This window comes from Pezoporus occidentalis, unplaced genomic scaffold, assembly GCF_034315485.1.
Source record: "Pezoporus occidentalis ecotype Australia unplaced genomic scaffold, CSIRO_AGI_Poc_V1 ctg61, whole genome shotgun sequence".
In the NCBI taxonomy this organism is placed as follows: Eukaryota; Metazoa; Chordata; class Aves; order Psittaciformes; family Psittacidae; genus Pezoporus; species Pezoporus occidentalis.
In genome coordinates, this window is record NW_026915955.1 from 1,311,649 (window position 1) to 1,339,479 (window position 27,831).

The 27,831-nt window shown below is 38.9% G+C and overlaps 1 protein-coding gene across 2 annotated transcripts in view; it reads right to left on the reverse strand.

The window, feature by feature from the left end:
* Positions 1 to 6,890: 6,890 nt before the first annotated feature.
* The window catches only part of STX7 (syntaxin 7), a 30,637-nt gene continuing 9,696 nt past the window's right edge, over positions 6,891 to 27,831 (reverse strand). Inside the window, exons 3-10 of one of the 2 annotated variants that reach the window (XM_062639545.1) lie at positions 16,273 to 16,342; positions 14,491 to 14,581; positions 12,678 to 12,815; positions 11,943 to 11,995; positions 11,130 to 11,223; positions 9,768 to 9,840; positions 8,785 to 8,867; positions 6,891 to 7,077 (exon numbers count right to left, since the gene is read on the reverse strand). In XM_062639545.1, coding sequence (XP_062495529.1) covers positions 6,916 to 7,077; positions 8,785 to 8,867; positions 9,768 to 9,840; positions 11,130 to 11,223; positions 11,943 to 11,995; positions 12,678 to 12,815; positions 14,491 to 14,581; positions 16,273 to 16,342 — 764 coding nt within the window. In that variant the 3' untranslated portion in view covers positions 6,891 to 6,915. Of the gene's footprint in view, positions 7,083 to 8,784; positions 8,868 to 9,767; positions 9,841 to 11,129; positions 11,224 to 11,942; positions 11,996 to 12,677; positions 12,816 to 14,490; positions 14,582 to 16,272; positions 16,343 to 27,831 lie in introns of both variants that reach the window. The other variant, XM_062639546.1, reaches the window with a different exon arrangement.

The following is a 27,831-nucleotide window of genomic DNA, read 5'->3' on the forward strand; positions in this document are numbered from 1 at the left end:
CAAATCCATCTATTTCAAAATATATTTTGTATTACAAATATTTTTAACAAAATCCATACTCCCTAAAGCAGGTTAGGAGAAGGTGTTTTCTACCCTTCATTGAAACATCCAGATACCAAAACTGTAGAAGCTTCCACAAAAGGCATGCCAAAGAAATTCTTCACTCATCTCAAGGTATCAAAGAATTTAATGAGAGCCAGTGCAACACTCATCTGCAAAACAGCTATGAAGAGATACCCAAATGGCTCTCTCCAATAATCCAGCTGCATTTTCTCAATGTAGTTTCAGATTGTTCAGGTGTTCACACACTTGACTCTATTCCTACTTCCAACCAGATGAGCTTAAAACAGCTACCACATCCCACCCCAGCATGCGATGGCTGACCAGGCTGCCAAAGAGCCCTTTCCCTGACTCTAAAACACAGGCATCAAAGAGTGAGGCAAGCAACAGATTGTATTTAAGAGTATAATCTTTTAACGCTTCTGCTATAAGACTTGAAAGTTAATGATGTCCTGTGCTTCTGTCTGCTCAGGTGCAGGGACTGCAGTAGAAGGAGAGTGGCTCATTGCTGCAGACCTCTTCCCCTACAGATTCAAGGCTTCCAGTTCCCTGCTTGGGAATTTACAAACTAGTTTATAAAGTAACCGAAACAATGTAGATCAGGGACAAATTCTTCATGTTGCTTCCTTATTTGAAGTCCTCTTTTTTATTATATTAAATAATGATTAGCTGAAGACATCAAAACTAAGGCTGACAGCGGGTAAGAAAGCCTCAACTTGGTTTTGTCATCTTACAAAAACATACTTTTTCATAAGCATTTATAATCCTCCAAGATTCTTCAGCCTAATTTTCCTTGACAACACAGTGGCTAGTCTCCAAGATTATATTTGGTCTTTTGTCTGGTTGAAGAAGAGCTGTCAGGAATAGGATGTCAGACAATGCTGCTTCTCCTTATTTCAGTGATACTCTCTGGCAAGGAGGTACTTGAAGAGCATGAGATATGAAGGTCTAACTCCTCCCTTGTGCTGAGCTATGAGAACCCAATTTTGGGTTTTCAGTTCTCTCTACAGAGAGAGTGTCTGGGCATTATGTGAGGGAGTTGAGGGTGGGTGGGATGGAGGAAACATGGAAAAGATGGCAGGGAATATTTTTATCTACCCTCCCTGCAAGTTTCTGGTTGATGTTCTTCTTTAGAGCAGAAAAGACACTCTCCCTGTTCCCACTTTACCTCCTTTAGATGAAGGTCCATCCAGTGGGCAGGGCTCGGGAGCAGCTGAAGCTCAGTCGCTATGGAACTTGCTGTGGGTCTTCAGCATAGTTGAGCCCTCCCTCCGAAGCTGCGAGCTTGGCCATTACTGTCATAGGTTCAGCAGCTATTTCCCTTTTTGAGTAAAGGTGGGAAGGTTTTATTACCATTTATACTGGATTTGTCTGGATTATGCACTGTGCCTGCTCCTCCCACCCTTACTACCTCTCCAGACTTCACTATGCACTGCCAAAGACCAAATATTTTCTGCATAAACAGTAAATAAAGAAAAAAAACCCGGCCATAACTCAGTCCAGGATGAATCTTGAAGAACTTGGCAGGGGGTGGCGAGTCATGAACAACTGTGCTGGCAACTTCCAATTTTTTATTTTTACTTCCCCCCCCCCCCCTTTGCAGTTTTAAAAAGTTATAATAAAATAAATACAATCTGATTAAATTTATTGTGCTAACAAGCCTTTTAATCTAGGTCATTTTTTGTCTTGTACCAGAAAAATCTATTTTATCAGCTGTAGCAAAGAAATGCTGTGGTCATGGACAGAAATATGATTATTAAAGGGCAGATACTTATTGTGAATATTTCTTCTTTAGACTATTCCTGCAAATATAAAATTATAGAATAGTTTGGGTTGGAAGGGCCTCTAAAGGTCATCCAGTCCAACCTCCCTGTAATGAGCAGGGACATCTTCAACTAGACCAGAGCCCTGTCCAACCTGACCTTGAATGTTTCCAGGGGCATCTACCACCTCTCCAGGCAACCTATCCCAGTGTTTCACCACCCTCACTGTACAAAATTTCTTCCTTATATCTGGTATAAATCTATCCTCTTTTAGTTTAAAACTATTGCCCCTTGTTCTGCCACAACAGGCCCTGCTAAAAAACTTGTCCCCATCTTTCCCATAGGCCCCCTTTAGGTAAGAGAAGGCTGCTCTAAGGTCTCACTGGAGCCTTCTCTTCAACAACTCCAACTCTCTCAGCCTGTCCCATAGAAGAGGTGCTCCAGCCCTTTTTCTTTGTGGCCCTCCTCTGGATGTGCTCCATATCAAGAAGTGTGATACATTCCCTTACCCCAAGTACCTTTTTGATATTTGGAATAGTTTCCGATATTTGGAATAGGAGCAAACCAGATCACTGCAGCTGTGTTCAAGCCTAGACTTTCAAAATAACCAACGGGAAAAGGAAAAAATAAGTAGTATAAACAACAAATTATTACACGTTTGGTGCTTTCGTGATGTGCTACTTGAGGGAATATAGCATGCCTTTTGAAAATGAATATTTTGTTATTTTTTCTGGTTATTTCTGAGTTTGTAGAGTTCCTTACTGCTGTGCAAAACACTTGGCTTCCTTTATCATTGAGTATGTTCAGGACTTACAAAGAACTAAATAAATGCCTTGTTATCTGCATTCTTAAGCTATAGAAACATCTGCAGATCCAGGGGCGTCATTGAAGACATGTACAAGGACAAAGATGTCTGAAAGCTGATTGCTTTCAGATATTTATTCTCACAATTCTTGTTGCAACAGCATACAGGTTGCAAAAGCATAACAGCTCTGCAGGTGGGCACCTCATCAGCGAGTAATTACTCCTCACTCCACAACAGCTTTGGGTGAGAGATTTGGACTTAATTGCAAATTGAAAAGGAAAGCTGCATGGTATGTACTTGAGCACCACTTTGATCCGTAGGTATCATAAGAAACAGAAAGTCATCAGCTGTTGATATCCCGCAGCAAAGAGATCCGTGTTATTTCCTGCCTCACTAACCTTCTGCTCCTGAAAGCATCAAATGGGTTCAACCAAAACTAAACAAAAGCAGAGCAAGTAATCTCTTCCAAACGTGATACCCAGCAACACAGTCATTGAAACATCCCAAACCAGTCATCAACTATAGTGGCAACTTGATCTTTCAAACTTTGCTAACAGATTATGGCATTATCTCCCTCCCCTCAGCTTTTGACCCCTTACTTCCCAAGATTAGTATTTTTTCATGGTTTCAAAATTCTTTTAATGCCCCAAATCTAGCCCATACCTCTGACATCAAACGTATTTGCTGACTATACGTGCACAAACTGCGTGTGACTTCAGGCAGCTCTTGGGTATGAGGTTAGTTTGGGGATATTGTACACCCTGCTGATTATCAAGAGCAAGTTCCAAAGAGGGGAGATGCAAGGAGGGGGAGGACGAGGGGAGACTTTAAAAAGCTGTCTGCCCCTGTGATTTTCAGCTCTTTGAAAAAGCAGGAAAGAATAGAAAAGCATCCCTGATGTGTAGATAACTACAAAGGAACTATTCTTACCAGGTTCCTTCAGTAAAATGAAGGGTGCTTTGACTGCATTTTTTGGCCTTGCTAATCTGACAGATATTGATGGATAATTTGGAACAGCCAAAATCTTTGTTCCAAAACCACTGACTCATACATGCTACATCCAGATGTTTTACTTGGTTCTTAATAGGTATCAAAGCTTTCTTTAAATACTTCAAAATTGCATTTTATATGTTCAAGAATGTATGCATGCAGGGGAGGGAAAAGATGGAGAGAAACTCCATAAAAACAGCTTAAAAAGAATTATTTATGCCTTCCAACATGGACACTTTAAATACTCCACCCACACCCCTACCCCCAAAACAATTTGTTTCTGCCTAATCAAGTTAGAACATTAGTAGCACCATGATTCTTAATAAGCAATTAGGGCATTGAAGTCTACAGGTACAGGAGCTTGTGTGTGTCAACACTGCTATGCTGACTGCCCTCACCCCTGCCTCATGGATGGGACAGGAGCAGCCTAACCTGCTGGACCCAGCCAGTCCCCCACTGGTTGCCCAAGAAGGGATATCCCCAGGACTTTAAGAGCTGGCCCATCATCTCTTCCAGAGGAAAAGGTCTCCAAAAATCCTCCCCTGGGATTCAAGAAAGGAAGAAATCTTTCATCTGAGAGCACACAGGGGAGGCACCCCTATGCCATAAGCAGTAGATCAGAAAGAAAGCGAGTAACGCATGCACCACGGCTCTTGGCAGTGCTCGTCTCCCCAGCAGTGCCTAAGCCACAACCATCAGAGAGCAGCTGAACAGGCACATGACTCTGAAAATAAAGAGCCCACTCATGTGGGAAGTAAAGACAAGCAGAGAAATCAGACACAGAAGAACAGAGGCAGCAGGTTTCATCAGGATTTGGGAAATGCAGTGCTGTGCAATTTGCAGAATTTCTGAGTTATTCAAAATGGTTGCCTCAGCCTCATTCTCACCAGCCAGATCATGATGGAAGCATCTTTATGTACTGGCTATACTGCTTTGCAGTCACTGCAGGATAAACCCCTCAAGGAGGGTATTCATCCCTTTTTAAGGTAAATAAGCAATCAGTAAATACACCATTTCATCCCAAGATGAGCAATATTCTTCAAATCGGTAAGCCTTTTAGTAGGGAACCCTCCCAGTAGAAAACCAACCAACCAGACAAATTGCAATGCATACAAAAGGTGACAAGTATCAAGCCTAGCCAGAATTTCTGATCTGCCAGGAGTCAAAGCTGAAGACCTGCTGTTGAAGTGCTGCTTTTCCTTCCCCAGCAGGTCAGTGTAATCAGTCACTAACAGAAGCAGGTATGAGATACTGCAACAGTTAAAAGCATCACCTGAGCAAATAGGATCAGGCCATTCCCTTGTGCCTGTTTACAATATTGTGAAGTTTGTTAAACATTAAAGTTTGGGAAACATCCAGAGACAGTTTTAGACAGTTCACTGGTGAGAAAGCTACTCAGCCAAAACACTGACTGCTCTTCTAGATTAGACTAGCGTAGTCTGGAAACAAAAAAAGTCATTAGCATCAGTAGTGCTAGCCTTACTATGGCTAGCAGTGGCCCAAAGCGTATCTTATGGTTATTCATCAAGTAAGGGTATACAGAGTCCCAGCCTCACTCTCAGCACAAAGGCAGACACAGGAACAGTAGTCACTGGGATCTCAACACACAAGAGTCCATACAGCAACTTCAATTCCCCTTTTAATCTCAGAGACTTTTTCCACATTACATAGAACATGATCATGCAGCTTCACAGGACTTATTTTCCTCCGTTTCTTTTGGAATCCAAATACAGCAGAGGCCTCCTTCCTGCACCATGGATTCCAATCCCTCAAAAGTTTCACGCTATGCCAAAGAAGAGCTAGAAACAATCTATACTCAGCACCCATGCAGAGCAGAGCAGTCTTTCCTCCTGACACTGGGCTCAGGTGAGAATGCAAGAACCAGGAGCATTTTCATTAATCATGAGAAGTGCAGCAGAGGGACAGAGGTCCCTCTGGGCTGATCAGCCAGCAGAACTGAAGTTTTCTGGAGTTGTTTGGAGAAGTTTCAGTCATTTACATAAAGGCAAAGACAACAGCTGTGCTTGTAAAGACAGAGTCAGAAAAAAAAAAAAAGGAACAACTAGAAAACATACTCTTTAAAAGACCTTTATTTTGGCTTCATGGTTACAATTCTGAAGTCCATTTATGCTTACAGTTAGATTGTTCCCAAATAATATTTCATATCTCACCATGTAAACAGTGCATTCGCTATCAGTCTGGTGTATAAGAACTTTATAAAATACAGATTAAGTAACTTTTTCTTCTGTACACTTTTCAGATTAGTTCATCAAGATCACTTAAAAAGGCAAATAGGTTAATTGGCAAAAAAGTGTTGTTACATTTTTTAATATCTTAGTATGAAATGGCACAAAAGGAAAAAGGTCATTTTAAAGGCTATACCCATCAAATGTCTTAAACAGTTTGAATCAGTTCAATTGATTTCGACTTCATTTCAAATACCACTCTTGAACTTGGAATTGAACTCGTAATCTTCTTTTCTTCAGCTGTATGAAAGACCTCACATACTACTTTGGATCTGTTCACAGAAACCGAATCACAGCAGTTTCAGAACAGTGACATTCAAGTGCAGTTAGGAAGTTGGGAACTTCTATTCTTCCCAGTAAGCCTAAGAATTCACAGAGCTTATTTTCATGTAGCCAAGCCACACTTCAGATGCAAAGATACCAAGTGTGTCCACATAAAACACAGTATTTCTTAATGCAAGAACTGAAACAAAAAATCCACATAACTACATCATCCACCCTACCTACCTTTGCAGGAGGCTTCCAGGCATAAACATGCTCAATGCCAGGTACAGAGATAAATGAAGCATCTAAAAGATTTCAGCAAACTGAATGCTTAATTCAAAGGCTTCAGTTATAAAACAGATCTATCACACCGACTTCAGCAACCTACATCTTATTTTTGAATGACCCATATCAAATGGGCAGATGAGCGGGATGAAAAGTGAGCTAGAAAGACATTTCTAACTTAAAAATAAATTATGAGATGTGAATTCGTTGCCTCAAGCAACAGTTCTGGAGTTTGTTTTGGCAGCAACATTTAGCAATATCCCAAAAGATAATTGCCTGCCCCATCAAAGCAACGTATCAGGATTTTGATTAGCCCCCTAAACCTTAAGAGGTTTTTACATTTAAGTTAAAGAGAACAGTGTATGACTTTGACAGCACTCACATCCAAGAGGGCAGGCAGTTATACTGATGGTAGTACTGAGAACGTTACTTCTCAGGTTAAAACAAAAAGTCATAAAAAAAGTAAGCATGATGAAGTACAGGACTATTATTTTATTCAGCTTCATGATGAACAAACCATGACTAGGAATTTCCTTTCATAATTTAAATACCAATTACAACACTTTCTCCAGAGGCTTATCCTATAGCTAACCATAGGATGATTCCAAGAAGCAATACTCCAACAGCAAGTACAATGATGAGGATGCACATCTTCTTTCGGGATCTTTGCTGCCAATAGAGAAAAAAAAAAACAAACAACAAATCCAAGTTGATTGAAAACTGCACCACCACATCAGAAGACTATTCAAATGCTTTTAAGGTCCTACTGCTTGTGCAACTTAACTAAATTGTGTCCTTACTAACGAGTCATATAAAGTTGCTGAAGAAAAAAAGAGCAAAGTTATCCACAACTTACTTTTATGGCTGTATCATTCAGGAGAATGATTTCAGTGGTATTTTCTGGCATACATCATAAACTAATGAAAGAGAATGTAAGTAACATAATAAATGAATATAACTAGAACACTGATGGAAAGAAAACATGAGAGAGCAGGTGACCACATATAGAGGAAAACAGACAATCTGCAGAGTAGAGGAGGCAGAAATGGTCTGTTCAAAAAATAAAAAAAAAAGACTATTAATGTATATGCAGAAGGGGACAACAGACTGCAATTTTAGACTTGTGGAAGACTGGCTTTGCATCTACTGACAGGGTTATTTTAAAGTTGTTTTTGTCAAGTTTAAGTGCAACATGCTCTTAAAAAAAAACCAACACACACACAAAAAAAAAAAAAGAGAGAGAGAGAAACCTGACTAGAGACTCAGAATTTTCACATCTTCCATACAGGTCTGTAAGTTGAGATACCAGAGCATCCAAGATTTGCAGCAGTCTGTCATCATTTATCTAAAGGTTATGGAATCGAAAGGTTTCTTTCACAGCAGGAAAGGAAATTACAAGTGGGTTTCACAAGCTTGTGCTGATAGCCAAATGGTAACAACACTCAGATCTTGCGATTCCAGGCCACAGCCGCAGAAGCAAAGCCAGGCTTTGCTCTACTTGGCCGAGGTTCTTCTGCCTGGGTGTTTTTTCCTGAACTTTGTTAGTATCGTGATAGGAGCCAACCACCATACTTAATGTGCCAGTTACTGCCACTTAGAATACAGTTCAAGGATGCATTCACTCCTTTCCCTCTCTCACTTCTGCAATCAGCAGGCAATCCTTCAGACATTTTGTCATTGATTTACTGTGCTGGCTTTACTAATACATTAGAGGATTAAAAAAAAAAAAAAAAAAAATTCCCAGGACTAACTGACTTAAGAGGGAAGATTTATTACTAATAAGATTATTTCTAATGAGTTTCAAAAATGTTCAACAGAAATGGCATTTAAGGGTATTTAAAAGGCTTTTTAAAAAAAAATTGGAGATTTTGAAATAGGTTTTTGCACCAGGGTAGCAATTAACAGAAGCTGGATATATACAGCTTTGAGAAGATTTCAGACAGCAAAAATCAGTGCTAACTGGCAGCATCTTCAGAAGACTTCCCTGCCCATCTTCCCTAGTCCTCCAGTTATCTTTAGAGGCTTGCTCTCCATATACAGGAACTTTTTACTTCTTGAGCTGTAAAAGGAGAGGTTGGTTTGTTTGGGGGTTCTGTTTGTTTAGGTGGTTTTGATTTGTTTTTTAAACAAAGCTCCAGGTGCTCTGAAACAGCCTGGCTAATTTTACAGGAAACCCACAGCTTTCAGAGGTCACTGACTTTTGTTTTAGAGTGACCCAGAAGTACCACGGTAGTCTAACATAATACCATGGTAGTCTAACACAAACCTTTAAGGAAGTCTCCAAGCCTTGAGGAAAGCTAAACTACAGAAGAAAGTGGAAGTCAAGACTACTGAGAAAGGACACACAACTGTAAGTCGACACTGACATTACCTGGTAGTCTGCTGCTCTTGACAGCTGCTGGTTTGCCTGCTGCACATGTACATCTGCATTCTCCACATTGGCTTCTATGCTGTCTTTATTTTAAATGGGAAGAGTTAAAAATTTTGGTCAGTCATAACCTAGCCAAAGGTTTGGAATGTTGAAATACACTTGAGAGCATACGTAACAGTTGCCCCCCAACTGCTTTGTCTTCTCTTCATCAGTACACAAAGTTTTGTACCTTGATTTATGGAAGTTTGGTCAACACTATACTTATGAGGTAGAAACTTTCAGTACTCCTACTTTTTTCTTTTGATTTTAACACCCCCCCACCCCATTTTTACTTGTCCTCCAAGTTCCTACTGACAACCCTCTGCTCAGATTAAAAAAGTCCTAACGTGTACGAAATCAGAGGAAATGGACACACAGAACAGCCCAAGAGCCATGACTAATTTGGTATGCTATCATGGTGACACGGATATTTTATCTTTTATTTTTTCCTGGAAAAATATGAACAGGTTATGGGCTAAAGTGATAGAAAAAGATTTGAAAATGTATGCTGGACATAGACAACAGCATGGCTTAGCAGCAGACTCAGAAAATATATTTTCCAATCACATTTCTTTAAAAGAATAAACCTGCCTGCATCAGGGGCAAAGCAGGAACCTTTGCTGAATCTGCACACTTATATCGTTAGTTAATACAGTAAAACTGCCCACATGAACCCCTATTTTAGGTACAAACAGTTCAAAAATCTGCTCTTAAGGACATTATATACATATTAAAAAAGACATAATTATTTATACAACATTTTAAACACACCTTCTTAGCATATTCCCAGTCACCTCAGTCTACCCATTATTAGGTTGCACCTGGTTTGCTTTAGCATTGATATTTTCATTAGAGGAAATTTTCCAGCAAAAGGGAGTTCTACACTGCTGCTCTCCAGAGAAACATAATAAAAGATTTTCAGAGAATGTTTCAATTGGACTTACCTATCACATCACCTTGCTCATGGATCATCATTCCTAGATCTTTAAAAATTTCATTGATGTCCATAATATCTGCCTGCATGGAAACAATCATTGCATTAATTGGCATAACATATTCTAATATCTCTGTACATTTAGATACAAATACAGCTCCTCCTCCTCCTGAGTATATATCCATGACTTTCTACACTAAAGGATAAAAAAAAGTTTACTTGGACATCTTTTGGTATTATGAGATCAAGTTTACCATAATCAAACTACCTGAGGGTAAGTATGCACACAAAGTACACTTCACATCTAAAATGGGACCTCTCATGGCTGAGGGCTTGGCTACGCTTGTATTAGTTTAACTGAAGGGAAAGGCTCATGACAGCTTTGCTTAAAAGCTACCCACTTAAACTAATAAAGGCATGCAGAAAGTATTTTGTGTTAGTTTTAGTGCACCTATTGAACTAAACACAAACAAATTTCATAAGCACCACAATTCACAGAAATCATATGGCCAGGCTCTTGCACCTTTATTACACTATATCCTATTACCATCTGGTTATAATGAAGTGATAGATGCCAAGTTACCATCCATATGATCTCTTCTTAACTAATGACTGATAGACATTTAGTTCAATTTACTGTAAATTAACATATGGGTGGCAAGGAAGAGATTACTGAAAAATTTATAGATAGAATAGATTTTGCTACATGCATGAGCAAGACTTCCTGACAAACTCTAGTTCCAGCATCTTTCTTGTTGATGGCAGAGATGTGTTTTATCCAGAATGGCTGGAAAAATTCATTTTGCTTTCAGAGAAGCCTCTTGCTGTCAGTATTTCATCACATGACAAGTTTTATGTGTAGCTTACATCTCATTTTTAAATGTTTTTTAACTTTTTCACAAGCCCTAAACTACAGAAGTTTGAATGAAACAGAGTATCTCTTTATTTCCAGGAATGTTCCGAAAAGCTGCTTACAAAATTAAGACGTTGAACAATACATTGGGAATGCCTGAGAGGAAAGGTATAATTTTGCTACATTTATATTCACTGTTTAAAAAGGTTATGTGAAAGCACCACTATCCTGAAAAAAAAAATTATGTGGTTTTTTTTGGGTTTGTTTTTTTTTTTGCAATCACATAACTGAACCACTGAAGTTAGAGTATTGAAACACAGCTTTCATATAGAAGAGCTCTAATGCATATTTCACATCTAAAGGCAATTATTTGTAGTTTTGAAGGAAAAACACACATCCACAAACAAATACTAACTCCACAAGATTTATGTCTGTAATTAATGTTCACGCCACTTTAAAATGTTCTTTTGCTTTGAAAACATTAAAAGCATATTCTGCTGTAAAAGGACTTGTACTTACCTCAAGCTGCCTAATGGAAGATTCCCTCTCCTGAATAAGACGGAGATCATCTTCTGTAATTTCCTCATCTTGCACTTGTTGTGCCTGTGGTTGACTATCAAACAAAAAAATCCCCACCCAGAACAGAACAGGCATGGTGAAAAACCACTCGGAAGAATAAAACAACAGGCACATACTTTACATTATCGGTTGACAAAATGTACATTTTTACTCTTGCCTGTCTAGCTAACAAGGGAAAAAAAAGGGTCTAAGTCACCTCTTCGGTATAGGAAGCTGCCGCTGCAGCAACAGCGTACATAGCATTCAGCTAGCTATCTGGAAATTCCAAGTATAAATACAAAGGCAAAGTTTACATCCATCTGAGGCAAAAACGAAACTAGCCAACAAAAAAGAATCTAAGATTGAGAAGCAGTTCTCAGAGACTATGAAAGCAATGAGAGTTCCCAGATGACACTGAACCCTTATCACAACAGTTTTGCTCTGTTTGCAGGGTGGACTCTGCTTACCTAAGCTTGGGTCTCAGAAAGCCCAAATACAGGCTTAGGGCAGCTTAAGCATAAGCAGATGACTAAAGCTGAAACATGGGGAAAAAAGGGGAGATGTGAACCATTCCTTTTCTTCCCACCTATCCCACAAAAGTCTCTTCTCTACCCTTGCCCTATGGAAGAAAGCCCAACTGAACAACCTATCCCAACTCCCTCTAGAAAAAGGCAACTGATCAGAAGAATTAAAAAAATAAATTGGCAGCTGGCTTCTCTGCAAGCCATTTATTATTCTGAACTAGGTTAAGACTTATTAACAAATTCAGCCTACCTGTCCCAAGAGACAAGTGTTCGTTCCTTGTAGGTATCTTCAGGAGCACCACCCTACATGATCGGTGTTTAAAAGTATAAATAAAACATTATGGCCCTGAAAAAAGCACTGTCAGCATTTCTATAATGAGTCAAGGTTTATATTGAGTCAGCTTCTTACTGAAACATGATCTAACATGTTCTCATCCTGATTTTGTTATATAGCATATATAGCATTTGCATAAAGCTGAAATACAAGCAAAACTATTCAGCTCGGTAACTGCCTGCTAAAATTTACAAGCATAGCAATGTGTATTTGGCACAGAGTGAAAAGGCAAAATAGATACGCTAACAAGGAAAAGCTCAACATCTCAAGCTCTTCAGCATTTCTCCACTGTTACTGCATAGAAATCTGGCAAGTGATCCTTCCCTGCAGGAAAAAACTATTGATATTAAAAGGTCTAGCAAAAGCATTTTAAAATCTAATAAAACCTGCTTTTTCAAGATTACAGCATGAACCTGGGGGCAGTTCATGCCTTTGTGTAACAAAGGCAAGGAGAAAATAACAATTATTGGGGAAGCTGGGAGTATTATTACAACTTATTTCAGCCTTTACTGTAAAGTCACATATAGCACACATTTTGCTGTATTTGGAGTCAGAGATGAGCTTTTGTATGTAGCGTTGTAGATACAAGTTTAATGTAGAACACCAACACCATTGCAAACAGAGAACAATGGTGCATTTCTTGATACTTACAGATACCCTTGAGCTGGCTCTTACTCTGGCTACAAAGTCTTTTTCTTTCTCAGCAGCTTGCCTTTGGAGTCTTTGGAAATTTGTTAGTGCTGTGGTGAACTCCCCAACAAGACGGTCTTTCTGTATTTTTCTTTGACGCTATAGGAGAAAAAGTTTTAGCAAGTCAAATAAGCTCAGGGTTTTCAAGGCTCTGCATTTAAAGGCTGCTCAATGCTAAGCCATATATTCTTGTTTGGTTGGTTGGTTTTCTAAATAGGTGTAAGGGAAAGCTGTCTACAAAACCATTTGTACCTGCATGGACAAACCTTTCCTCTGGGATCACAATCTGATTTAAAGAGGAAATCAACGTTTTTATTTTAACAGCTGGAAATGACAAATAGGCAGGAACAAGAAAGCTTCTACCTTCCTTATTATCTGCTGATTATAAAACCTACTGTTTCAGTATGAAATGTTTTGAACCTGTGGATGCTAAAATATGCAAAGGTGGGAGAAGGAGTGCAGAAAAGAAAGAACACGGCACTTCACATGTATTTTACATAAATACTGGAAATACATATTGAGCTGCATCCAGAAGTTGGTTCATATGCCCCCAAAGTGCTTAAGAACCGGTACAAAAATACCTGTTCTAATCTTTCAGGCTTTTCTATTATTATTATTATTTTCTAAGAATGTAGGGAAGGAAAGAGAAATACTGGGCACTGAGGAAAGCCTCCGCCATATTTCCCTAAAGACAAACATTACATCAACCCTTCCTTCCACATTTCTCAGAGGCTATAATTTGCCATTCAGCAATCTGTTATTTATGCATTTCATCAGGGGGTAGCTTTGATGAAGATGCTCATGATAAAAGAAGTAAATTAAGCAGTAAACATCTCACCACCGGTTTTCCAGCTCCAAGATAGAAAACCCATAAAACAAACAAATAAACAAAATTAAAAATTAACCAACCCAAACATGCTTTGCCTGAACTAGAGGTTATACACCAAGACTAAGTTTTAACACCTCTGTCTGAAGGTTACAGTTTGACAGGATGGGCACACATGGATCACGGCCTGCTATTTGAATCCAGCATTTCAAGACAATTCATTTTCTTAAAGGCTCCTTGCTAACCAGCCACTGACCAGGCAAATTGTCTGAATTGACAATAACCTGAACACATTTTCAGGGATGCTGTTGCTCTTCCCTTATAGAGACAGATTTTGCAAGGATATGAAACTGTACAGTGGCATATAGGAGGATGACAATGACAACAGCCATGTTAACTCCTGACAAGATTTTACACAGACCTGGGCAAGAAGCCATTTAAAGACTTTACACATTGTTTCAGCAACAACTCCTGCCCACCCCTCTTAAAAAAAGGAAAAGCCTGTGCACAAGACATAGCACATATGCTGAACAGAGTGACATATCTACTGTGCATAATCCCGTTATTTGGACAGTGGGTGAACAGGACTGGCTGCCTGCCCTGATTCCTTGACCCTGGAAGCAGTCAGAGTGCTTGCAGAGCCAGCATCACTGCAAGAGATTACAAAGTGCCCAATTACCTGAAATCACAGGCACGGTGACAGGCACAGGCACAGGCCTTGATTCCTACCATTTCAAGCAGACTACCTCATTCCTGATACATAAAAAAAACTCTGGGACAAGTACAGGCTGCAACAGTGTCCCTGTTGTGCAAATATGTTGACTAACTAAGCAGTGCTTTGAAAGCCTGGTGAGAAGCACAAAAATAGACATGCAAAATTGTAGTCACTCAAATACTCTACATGAGCCAACATGACAGTCAAACAAGGCATGCTCTTTGGTTTTATACCTGTTCACTTGTTGCAGGCAAAGATCCAAATTCTTTAATGTGTTTATCAGTTTCTTTGGCAAGCTGGTTGGTGTATTGCTGCTTCTGTTGCCTAAAAAACAAAAGCAAAGTTTCATTAGAGACCATTAGGTTATTATGTTTGAATTTCACTGATTCTCAGAAACGCAGCAGTAACAAACTCTTCTCTTAAAGTGAAGGAAGCCATCTTTACTCTGTTCTTTACTGTAAAGGTGTGACATCAGGGATTCCAGTTGGGACAGATGCTGAAGGTGTGTTCCTCAACGTGACAGCATCATTACTCAGTTTTCAAAACAAGCTTTCATGGTCCTTTTGAGGCTATCAATAGTTGGAAATACCTGGTCATTTCCAAATTAGACAAACTACAGGAAACACCATGAAAGCACCAAGAAAGAGAGATCTATATTCTCCCATGATACAATAGCTGTGAACTTAGCTGAAAACTTCACTATTTACTAATAGGTTTAACAGTGGTTAAAAAGAAGCCCTTCTTCAACAGCACTGCCTTTTTGTTTTGTTTGTTTTTTTTTGCCTCTGCTTTTGATGTTCCTGGAGCAACTCAAATTCTTTATCTGCTTTTGCATTCTCCTCCCCAGTGTATATAAAAAGGTTTTATCTGAAAAGCTACTAGCAAACAATCAGTATAAATATTAAAATAACCAAATAACTCTTCAGAGAAGTGCCAACATGAAAGGAAAGGCCAAATATTCAGGCAAGTGAAAAACGGACAGATAAAAACCTCAAGGAAGCTTACTATAAATGTTACTTCCATAAAGAGACAGGAGTATGTCCTTCACAATAGTTTGTCTTGTTCAGTTGTGAATTTATGCCTAGATTCTATCTGGTTATTGCATAAACTGCATGTTGACCTTCACCTATACACTGTCTTCAGTAGGACATCCATGGTGGACTGTACCTGACTAACTTTATGGGCCCTGAACTTAGGCTATTACAAAGCAATATGGCTGTTCACATAAAAATGAATGGATGCCTTTGGTCCATTACACACCTCCTACTACTATTCAATGGCCACAGTTCAACATTAACTATGCTGAAAACTGCCGACTGTCTCACCCACAGGGTTAGCACAATACATCGCTTACGTGCATTTATGATCCTGAGATTAATGTGGCAAAGGAGTTTAATGGAAAAAATTGTACCAGTTCATTAGACCATGAAAGGAAGGGGAGAGCTGTCTCTGTTAGTGGCATACTAACGAAAGTCCACCTTCAGGTGACTGAACTACAGCACAGCATCTGCCTTGGAGCCTTATTTCACTTCTGCTATTTTAGTATTTCTGGTACGTTTATTTTATAGTATTATCCCTTACTGTAGCTTTCATCACTAAAAAGACATTCCCTTTTCTCCCCAGCTATCAGATCTCACAAAAGCCCCCCAATATGTTAATTACCTTGCGAAACTTAGACAGATTTGAAGAGCTGACTGGAGTGAAGTGTATGGATGTTTATTTTTTAAACAGCGATATTGTCCTGCCACTTTCCCTTGGCTGACATACAGAATAGGTTTTACACATGTATTGATACTTCAGGCAATCTACATGGGCAAAACAGCTGACTCTAGTTTACAGACTATTCAAGATTAATTTTAAAAGGCCCACCTCCACATTTAAGTTTCAAGTATTTCTCTACCCTTGCCTTTCTCGGCGAGATCGAGCACTCTGCTTAACAAAACGCCCACCTCAACACCTACCAGGAGACTATTTACAATGCAATGAAATTAAACCTTTTCATGTGAAGTACTCACAGCTGTTGCCTCAACTCAGGCGTGTCTTGTGGTGTTCCAAGCTGATGTAGTATTCTCTGTATTTCAGCAGCTGTTTGTGAAGAGGAAGAGAAATCTTAATGGGGCATGGACAATTCCCCACTTAATTTTATGCATTTTTGCTTGACAAGTCTAAAGACAAAAAAGTTTTCAGAAACTGATACTCGAGAGTTTTTCAACCTACTACAAAGACTCCACTCAAGAAGTTCCAGAACAACTAGTGAATGATTTTTGACCAATCAAAAGCCCAGAGCTTCTTAGAAAGGACAGGAAGGTATTCAAGTGTCTAGGCAGAAACAAATAATTTAAAAATTGGTTAAAAATGTAATTATAATAAGTATAAAACCAGCCTTTTAATATTAATTGTTAAAATAAGCACAACAATTCTGATGCTGGTTTAATCACGTTTTGCACATGTAATTTTGAAAAGCCACATTAAAGACTGCCATGAGATTATCATACGCAAATTTTTCAGATCCAGTGCACTGATGAAGAGACAACGACAAAGGATTTAGGGGCTTACAGGACACTAAAAACATATAAATAATTGGGTGCCAAGGTTTAAACTGTAATTTTGAAATCCTTAGTTTTAAATGTGAGATACAAATCACCAATGATTTTTCAGTGTATTTCATAAAATATATTACTTTTTAACTGCAATAAGTAGCACATCATCTGAGCCTTATTTCCAGCTTAATATATTTAACTGACAAATGAGAAAGCAAGGAAAAAACACCAAGATGCTTCAAGGATATGCAGTTTATCACACTGCAAAACTAGTATCCTCTATGCGGTTTTCCTTTAACACCTTCACATGTTCTAAAACAAAATAATACCCGCATGCAAAATAATTTAGACCTCAGCTAGAAGTAGACTTGTCTTCCCTGTAGTTCTGTGGCCCTCTCCAGGTAGACTGGTATACCACGGTCAGTAGAAAATATGATGGTATGTTATTATGTGGGATCCTCAGTTGATATATTTTTTTCCTAAATACAGTTAAATTTCAGTAAAAGGCATCTCTAAGCAATGAAGAAAACCTTAAAACAATCAAACAAAAAACCCAGACAAAATAACTAAGTATTTTTCCATTCACTGTGGAAGAGATCTGTAACAGACAATTTCAGTTATAAGGAAGTTACCTGTGACCTGTGTTAAGCATGTAGATAGAACTGGAATGCCTTAGCAAGTTTTTAGTAATACTATTAATTCTAATTTTTGTTTCATAACAAGTTTCCAGTGAAGTAGATAATATTGGCTTTTCTACACTGCTTTACACAACATCCCAATGTTGACAACTGTTATAGCAAATTCCTTCTGAACACACCCAGGTAACGAAGATATCAAAAAAAGGGAAAAGTTTGTACCCAAGTTTTCCATGAAGTAAAAATCAAATACTTCAAATTTATTTGGGGGAATTGAATGGACACAAGCTACTAAAAAAATTACTGAAGGGAACAGCACTGTCAGAGGGGTTTCACACAGAGTGTATTTTAATTAAGTTGAAAAGCAGCAAATCATCAGTGAAAACTTTGGAATTTTGCTTACAGTTGCCCCCTTCCGCAAGCACCAGCCTTTTCCTGAGTGGTGGAGGCCTCCTGCCTGCTGGGACCTGGGAACTGTCCAGGCCAGCACACTTGCTGGCACTTGGTGCTGGTTACAAGTACTGATAAACACAGACACTGGGCAATTCAGCCTTCTTTTCATGCTCAGTGTAATGCATCGTTTTAACAAAAAAAAAGATAAATGGCTGGCATTATTTTTGGCAGAGATAGCTGGGTTTATGCAGCCTAGAGAAGTCTCAGGCTTCTTATCATCATGTTCCAGTATTTAAAGGGTGGCTAAAAAGAAGATACTCTCTTTTTTTACAAGGAGTCACACAGAAAAAGATGAGGGGTTTTGGGCACAAGTTACTCCCAAGAAGATTCCAACTGGACACAAGAAGAAAGTTTTTCACAATGAGAACAATCCACCACTGCAATAATCTTCCCGGGGAAGTGCTGGATTCCCCAGCACTAGACACTTTCAAGATTCAGCTGGACAGGGTGCTGGGACATCTAGTCTAGGTCATGCTTTGCCTCGAAAGGTTGAGCCAGATGATCCTTGAAGTGCTTCCAACCTGGTGTTCTATGAATCTAATATCTGTAAAATTGAACATAAAATATCCTTTGTTTGTTCCAGAGCACTGTCCCCTCTATTTCAAGAGCCAAAGAGCTGTGATTCTGTATGTACTTTTACAGGGAGAATTCAAAACAACCAACCAACAAACACCCCAAAACCAGCAACAACAACCAACACCCCACCCCCCTCACCCCCCAAAAAAACCACAAAAAACCCAACGCAAAACAAACTGCGAGCAGTCTGTTAACAGCCGCTTTCCAGGCAGAAAAAGTATCGGTGTGTCCTATCGCCACCTAGAGATGTATTAGTTAAGTGCAAATAAAGAAAATAACAGCGTTTTGCTTTAAACAAAGGCTCTCTACTCGAATAATTCTCTGAAACAAAGCCTATACCTACAATATTTGCATTCCCAGTTAGATATACATGCCTCATCTAAAACTGAACACAACCAGATAATTGAGGTAAATTTAAAAGCTAGCAGCACATAGCTGTTCAGCAACATGATTCCAAGCAGAGGGAAGTTCATCCCAGCTCAGGTCAGGATTCAAGAATGCAGAGCAAAATTCAAATACATTTTACCAAGAAGTCTATTAAGTCTGCGTCAACATCACAAAATGTTAACAGGATTTCAAATCTCAAAGTAAAAAAAAAAAAAAAAATCAATTAAAGGGGGAAAAAAACCTAAACAAGGCACTGATTTTTCTGGGCTCCCTGTAAAGTTAGCATTTTCCACCTTAACCTTTCACAATAAGGATATTATTAAGAAAAAAATAGCATTTCTCATTTTTTTTGTTCATACAAAGTACACTGCATTGAAAAGTGAAATACTGCTTATTCAAGTAAGCAAATGAAAAAAAGGTGGAGCAGTATAAGTAAATTTGGGCCAATAAGCTTCAGCAGCACTCCTGAGGCTGTCTTCATAAAAAGACAAAAGCAAGCTGAAAGGACCAGTATGACACAGAAAAATTAGAGAAGCTGACCTTCCCAAAATCTTGATTTACAGTACACACCTGCAGATTGATGAGTTAAAGAAATCCATCCTTTGTACTCCTTCATATAAACATGATGGAGTGTATACAGGATAGAAAAAAGTATACCTTTATAGTCTTCCAGTTTTTTTGGTTTGGCTTGTTTTTTTTTTTTTTTAAACAGATTTCTTACTGTAGCTACTACTTTTTCAGACATTTGATACAACACTAAACATATGATCAGAAAACCACCTAAACCACAGATATTTGTCCAGACTCATGGACTCATATATCTTTACTGATAAAAACAAAACTAGAAAGAGTCAATAAGACACTATCACCTGGATCACAGATGTAAGGTGTTTTGTTCCCTCATATGTATGCACAGCCATCTTGCAGAATTTGATTCAAAGCTTTGAAACTTCTTTGGTAAAAGTGAATATCGATTCCTTTCCTCAAGGGAAAAGCAGAGTAACTTTAGTCTCTTCTCCTGAAGGTTAAACTGTAGAAGCACCTCTGCTGGCTCCCTCTACAGACCCATCTGGGAAACAAGCAGGGAGAGAATCTTGGCACTGAAGAGCAGAACTGCAGGAAACCTGGGATTTTTTTTCATTAAGCAAAGACTCCTTATTTCCCAGCTTTACTGCTGATGGTGGTATTTATAAGGGTACTGCCTCCCTCGTTTAACCAGAGCTTTTTGCCCCTGCACAAGGAATTCATATTGGCATGTCAAGGCACCTGGCAGCTGCTTTGGTGCCTCTCAATCCATCAGTAATGTTCAAGTTTCCCAGAGAGCCAAAGGCCTAGGCCCAACTCAAAGTCCTAGTTCTGTGCTGTAAACATACTGGTAACAATAAGGGACCTAAGATCAGAGCACAGTTTTGATGTTTTCCTAGGTTACCTGACTCTTTAGGTATTCACCCTTCCCAATTCTTCTAACTTCCCAAGGAGCTTTAAAAGATAGGAGTAATATGACTACCAAAGGTCCCTCCTGAGCATTACCAATCCTGTAACAGTGTCTGACTAGATCTTGTGCATGATTGTAATCCATTTCAGTGCAAAGTCTGACAGGTTCCTTGGGTATGTACAGCTAGCTAGCTGCTGGACTTTGCTCAGGAGCTGCGGAAGGGCACATACCATGTGCGTGTAGGCGTTCTGCATCAGTCACCAGGATATCGCAACAGCCTTCATCAGAGGCATGCATGCTCCTGAAGCCACTTCTACACTGAAGATCACAGTAGATGTTTGCATATAATGAAGATCCGCAGCTCTTTCAGGGCTCATACTGAAAGTGGCAGTAGCTGTACCTTGCCAGCTTAGCCTGGCTATAAGCCACCACAGAAGACAAGTCCCCACTAGGAACTAGGCAGTGCAGTGACCAGGGTACATGATACCATGCAAGCAAAGTACATTTTCTCCAAGCAGTTGCTATCTCACATTCAAAAAAAAATAATCTCACTTTTTCCACCTGAAACTTAAGTCTTACATTATAAAGAACCAATACTACATTAGTAAAAATACTTTTCACTTATCTTTGTGGCATTCCTGGTCAAGATATCATAATACATACCTATTAGCTGATGAAAGCTCTTCAGCTACATTCAGGTCTGTCACATGCTCAGGAACTGGTCAGGCACGGTTAATGATGAGCCAGAGAAACAATTAAAACCTAACCTGAATTTCTACAGAGAAAACTATTTAAGACTCAGCTCATATTTGCTTTTACTTAGCCAAACAGTTGTTCCATTTCTAATCAGTGTTCCCTCTAGTCAGAGAAAAAAAAAAAGGGGGGGGGCACAGGAAAAAAAACCCTCATATATAAGGCTGCTTTTCTCAAAATGACTTACAGGAGTAGCAAGATTCACAGTGGAAATATTCACATTTTTTAACAGGTAGGAGTATTTGAGAAACATGTTCGTCCAGATCTGCAATATATACTGCTTTTTCCTTAGATAAAAATGTATTTCATATACTGGATCACACACTGTCCTTGCTTAAAAGCTGGCTTTTAGCTGGGTAGGAAGAAGAAAGTTTCATCTCCTTTTTCCTCATCTTTTCTTGTTTTTCAGCTGGCTCTGCAAGGCTGTTCCATTACCAGAAGTAAACCCATGTTCATGTAACTGCTCCTTGGACATGAAAGTGTTTAAGATCACACAGGAAGTTTCAAACTTAAAATAAAGAAACAAGTTAATTAATACAAAGAAGATCAAAACATAAAAAACTTCTTGCCTCTAAAAACATAGGAGCAGTCTTATCCCCAACTGAGAATCAATAATCACTGTATAGGCTGTTACACTACAGTACTGTTGCAGAATTAAAGGTGCAAAAGCCCCTTCAGTAAAATCCTATGTTTGAATGTTTGAAAGGTAAAGAACTAAAAGGAAGGAAATGAAGAAGAGACTGTAAGTCACCCACCTTCTCTGGCAGGACTGAGAAGGTCCAAGCACCACATTCACCCCTAGCATGAGACAAGGGAAACTGAGGATGGTCTTTGAACGCTTACAGATAACTCCAGCTACAGGAAAGAAGCTTTCCCAGGTTACCTACAATCAGCTATCTTCCTATCTCAACCTCAATTCTATTTAACATTTGGAAAACCAAACTTTAAACCCCCCAGTGGCCATGACCAAGTTTGTTGCAGCTTCACAGCTGGAGAGTGACGTAACACATAATCCAATCTAAAAAGAAGGGCACAACATAAAAGCATGAAACTGGGCAGGAAAGTATGTTTAATAAATACTACTTGTTATTCTGAAGCCTGGAAACTCACTTCTTACTGGGATCATCAAGACTCTGTTACAGCCACCCAGCTACAGTTTCCTTGAGTGCTACAGTCCAAGCCAGACCCACCACCTTGCGCAGTTTTGGGAAGCTACAGTCTAATGCTTTCACAGAAAATGTGGCACCCATTAGGTGTGTATGGAAAAAAAACCAGCATCAACATGAGTAACTAACACCAAGGCATTGTACTGCAAAGGACAAGAACCAGACAAGCAGGCAGGGCAAGTACAATGAAACCTGCCCTTCAGAACAGCAAGATTTGGGACCTGTCACAGGAAGGAGTAGCAAAGCAGTGTTTGAACCAGCAGCTACAGTTGCTCCTGAATATTAATTGTAGCCTCCATGTCTTTTCTTAAATATGGACAGATAGTTTTAGTCACTGCCTAAGGTTCACAGAACTAAAACAAACAATGGGGATTTAAAGTCATTGACTTCTAGTCATATTCCTAGTTCCTGAACCCAAACAGAGTAAACAGAATCAGCAAAGCATTCCTTTGTGGCTCCAAATGCAAAGTCTGCTCCACATGAGGCTCAGGCTTGGCTATGGCTTCATGAGGCAAATAAGCAGCGAATACACTACCAGCACAGTCACTAGAAATGCTCCGTCAAAGACCTTACATGCGCTGCCACTGGTTGGGTAACTATGAAGAAACTTCCTAGTTGTTTCCAGCTGAACAAGTGAGTCAACTGCACATCTAGTTGCAGATTAAGTTGTGTGGAATGTAATAAACTTCAGAGTCACTTCAGAGCAGGTTACTGGAATAGAAGAATTATTTGTAAAAATTACACCACATCAAACTGCTCTTGCCTGGGGACAGCAGACTTCCTCAATTTATTCAAATTCAATTCAATCTGTTTTCCTTCCGCGTATCAATAGATGGTACTTGACTAAAGATGAACAGAGACTGCAGAAAACATTCCTGGATCAATCTTTTAATAAAAGGTGTTGCACATAGCAACCTAAGGTAGTTGCAATAGATTCAGCAGATTTACACTTAAATGTATAAGCAGAAGATCCTCTTCAAAGCTACTAGTGTAGTTCACAGTACAATTTTAAATAAATCACAATGCCGTGCTAACCCTACTTCAACCAAGAGTAACAGTTTACTAGAGGAATCAAATCTAGGACACCAGCTTATTAAAAAGCTCACCTAATTGGAATCAAGTATCTAAAAACATCAATATTTTGGTTTTAAGTTATTTGCTTTATTCTGTCTTAACTCAGTGTATAATACTAAATATTCTAGAACAGGACAACACATTGGCACAGAGAAAAAGCATAACTGAAGTATGTGTGGGAAGGAGAAAATAAAATGAAGATGGAGATGAAAAATGTAGTCAGAGTTCTAAGGACTTAAGACTCATTAAGCATGAAAAAGTGGGAAAACACAAAGTCTTTTACCCTCTCCTGCTGGATTTTATTAGAGCTTCTAGCATTTCTGAATAGAATCGTGCCCCCAAGTGACCAGGAAAACCACTGACAATGCCTGGAGTTCAGGATCTGCCTTCAGTTTTTCAGTGCTGTTGTCATTATTCCATAATAGTGTTCTACCACCTGCAATGGCCTTTCAAGGACACTGTGAAGTGGGACTGAAGTAGTGCCTGTTCTTCTAATGTGGGTGTAGAGCACACTAAATACACATTGCATAAGTGTACAACAACTAATCATTTGATCAACTGCTACTGCTCAGCCAAGGGGAAGTCATTAAATCAAGTTACAATCACTTTTTATTTAATATCTTAAATTTTTTATGGTAACTTCGTGAAGCACTGAAGTCTGAACTTTTCTCTAAAGAATACCAGTAGCTTATTAAATTATGAAAATGACATATGATTCTGCAGTAAACAGTAACTTCACAAATATCATAAACCCAACCCACCTACATGAAGAAAGCCATATTTTTTAAGAGGTCAGATCACTAATACAGGAAGCTAACTCAGGAGCTCTTTAGTACCCACCTTGCCCAGACTAGTTAACTAAGGCATTGCAAAACTGTAGGATAAGGAAAAAAATCTTTACTGACGTAGACAGCATGCTGAGGTGTCCATGGAAGACCCACTTTTCACTCTATTCTGCTGCTAGCATCAATAAACCCCTGTCCCTCTTGTGCAGTGTCACCCACAGAAGACATTGTTTCATATGTCAATTTCCATAGAAACAAAATATTTTTAACAAACAAGACAAAACACCAAAAAATATTAACAGCATTCTCTAAATTCATTAAAAGAAAAAAAAATAAAAAATCTGTGAGGCATACTACCTTAAGAATATATGCTACTTAATGCAGTACAAAGCCCTTAGGAACAGCATGCAAATAATTTTCAGAAATAGTTTATTTCTGAAAGAACTGTGGGCTTCATGTCCTCACCTCATTTAGAAAGACGTGAAATACCTGGATTTCTCCTCCTATTATACTCCATACATAAATTATGACTTGCACATGTAGCACATTCAAGTTCAATTCCTCAGCCTTAAAAACCTAGAAAATGGAATATGAAGGACCATAAGCGGGTGCTTAGAACACCTAATTAACCAGCCTTTTCCAGGTCTTACTGAAATTTTATCCTAAATCCAAGAAACCCTCCTGACAACAGCTACAATAATAACAAAAGATTTGTTCCAACCAGTGTGTTCCCACAGTTAAATTCTAGTTAACTGCAGCTGGCAATATTATTGTTAAAAGTCTCAAACTCTACTTCAAGCCTATTTGCTTTAAAACCACACTTGTGCAAAACCGCGCTTTAAATATAGACAAAACAGAATTTTGCTTTCATATGGGTTCAGATTTCAACACCTCAGTGATTCAATTTACTTTTCACTTTCCCTTTTGTATCCTTCTCTAGTTAAAGAATTATCATGTGAATCTGTTGGTGTTACAAACACAGTGGCAGACATAGTTTTTCATCAATGTTTCAGCCTGTTGTAGCTGAATGTTTTAGCTACCTGTCAGGCTTAAACCACAATAAAAAGGCACATGTCAGAACTCTAATCTTCTTCAGAGCTTACTCTATGCTTCCAATTTTCGACAGTTACATAAAATGAAAGGGAAAGTTGTATGATTAATGTAATTCAACTCCCATTTTAACAACGTCCAGTGAAAATACTGGCTTACAGAAAACTTGGGATGCAACAGAAATTGGACTAACTCACTGTTACATGGCACAGTGATCTCTGCTGGCTGAAGCTGACCTTCAGGGAATGTGCTCTATATGAATTGATGTTTGTGATACCTCAATGAACAGAAAGTCAGCAGAAAGCATGAGTCCTTAGGAGAAAGAATCTTTCAAAGCCAGGCAGATTCCCCATAGTCATATGTGGATTGTGGCTACTGAGTTATATGTATTTATTTATTTAATCTTGCAGTATGCAAAGCATATGTTTCTCCTGCTGGGCTGATTTTCAGTGAGCTTGAACAAGACAAAATCTATCACTGACCTTGCCAATAGTGAGCAAGGGTAGATTATGCCATCCTTACTGACTTCACTACTATCACTGCACAAAATCCGGCCACAACCTTTATAAACTCGAGGAGCTGGGAAGGAAGAGGTTGGAAGGGAATATGGATGCCTCACTTCAGTTAGCATAGTTTCTATAACTTTGAGTACAATTAGAAAAGCAGAAATCTCTAAAACTTAAAGACTGGGTGTACTTTATCCAAGCCAGACTTTGTTCTGCGTTTCCAAGCAAAAAACGGCATTCTAAACCGTTTCTAAAGCAAAGCTCCCAAAGCTTGGCTTAAGACATCAGTGGAGGTATGATAGTTACCTTAGTTACCTATCTAGGTTGTAGTGTTCTTACTTTCTTCAGGGACTGTGCTGAATGACATATGCAGTAGCTACAAATATTACGAGCAAAGCAAAACAAAGGTATATAAGTCTGCTTCCTCAATGACCCATGCATGGGAGAAAGACTAGAGAAGTAATATGTGGGGGGAGGAAAAACCATGGCTGGTTACTTTTTCTTGCACTTTCTGTCAGAGGCACAAGTTAAATCTTTCCAGCTAGGCAGGAAGCCCCTACTCCTCTAACCATATCCTACAACTGCGGAGTTGTCCCTACAGATGAATGCAATTCCCATTTTGCTGCCTCTTCAGAACATCTTTTCAAACAAAATGCTTTCCTTTGTTTTGCTTAACACAGAGAATCTATTCTACAAAATGCAGAAAACTGTCAGATTTCGAAGAACTGCTCCCCTTCATCTTCACAGTTGTAAGAAGTCTGAAATTAGCATTTTAAAGCTTTTCAATTGGGCTTTTTCTTTGCTTTACTTATTCTACTTTCATCTTTTCCATTTGTTGAAAGATAGATATCCTATTGTACAATTTGTTACATGTGCTTGAAGAAGAGGAGGAAAACACCATAGGAAAAAAAAATATGGATTCATACTCTTATCCTACTAGACATATCGCTAGTATGACAAATTAACATGCCTGACAGAAATACAGATTTGTAAGCTTGCAGGACTTGTTTTGCTAAATTAAAAATATTAAAAATTATATATATTTATTGCTAGCTAGTCTTGTTTCTGTGCATCACGCTCATTCCCTCTCTATTCAGTTCCTGTAAACAAGTGACCAACAGGCAATATTTCAAGGAAATACTGAAGCAAGGCTTTGAGACTTCTCTCAAGTTAATTGCAACTGCCATTAAGCTGCCACATAAGTGAAAGCGCAACATATGAAACCCAGTTCTGGAACTACTCCTCCTTCAGTAAATTCTGATTAAAACACCTTGATAATAAGTTCTCCATCTGAAATCCCAGGCAGGTTGAAGTGCTCCATCCTGCGTCAGTCTCTGTATTTCTGTCCTTCATATTCAGAAAGTTAGGGACCAACCTCAGCCATCTTTAAATTCATATTTCAAAAGTGCAACAGGATGTGTGTGATCTTGTTTTATAATCAGATAAAAGATAAGCCTGGAATGAGAATTACACTTACTTTAGATCAGATTTCATACAGACTTTCAAACCTTAATCTTTTGTCCTAGTAAGACAGAAATTTAGCAGCTGCCTAAGTCTAAGAGGTGCCAAAGCTCATTATACACTTTTTTGGTTTTATTATTTAAATCTGAAGTTTCCCTAGCTGTTTGCAGATCTGCTTCTCATCACTATTAACCCAGACCCGAAACCAGACCAGTGAGACATAGCTTGCAGGCATCACTGACCTCACCAAGCTTCAGCATACAACACTGCAACTCATTCAAGCACATGTGATTCCAGCTCCCCAGGTTTTACAAAACTGCTCAAAGACAAGTCACATGGATTCTCTAAAAATGCTAGCAGTGAGTCTGAGAGTCTAACTGTCCTTCTCCTGCCTGAGGCCTGATGCTCTACACTGGATGTTAAGAATTGCCTTAAGTTTTGCAATTCCAGCTGCTCACTGGAACACTTTCAACAAAAGTCATGGAAAAATGCCCCACAGGCTAGTTCCCTAAATCTCAGCTCAGAGGTGTTGCTGATAAAACATGAGTTTCAGGCTGAGGAAAGTAGACTCCATTCCCTAGATGTTGCTAAGTGATGTTATGAGCACTTGTGCAGAAATGCTGGAAACCCAAGGGAAACCACTGATGCCTGTTTAAAGAACAGCTGAAAGAACCTTCTTTTCATAGAATGCTCTGGGGTTTGGGATGCCAAACATACATAGGTGCCCTCCTGGCTTAAATTTCCAAGAGAACT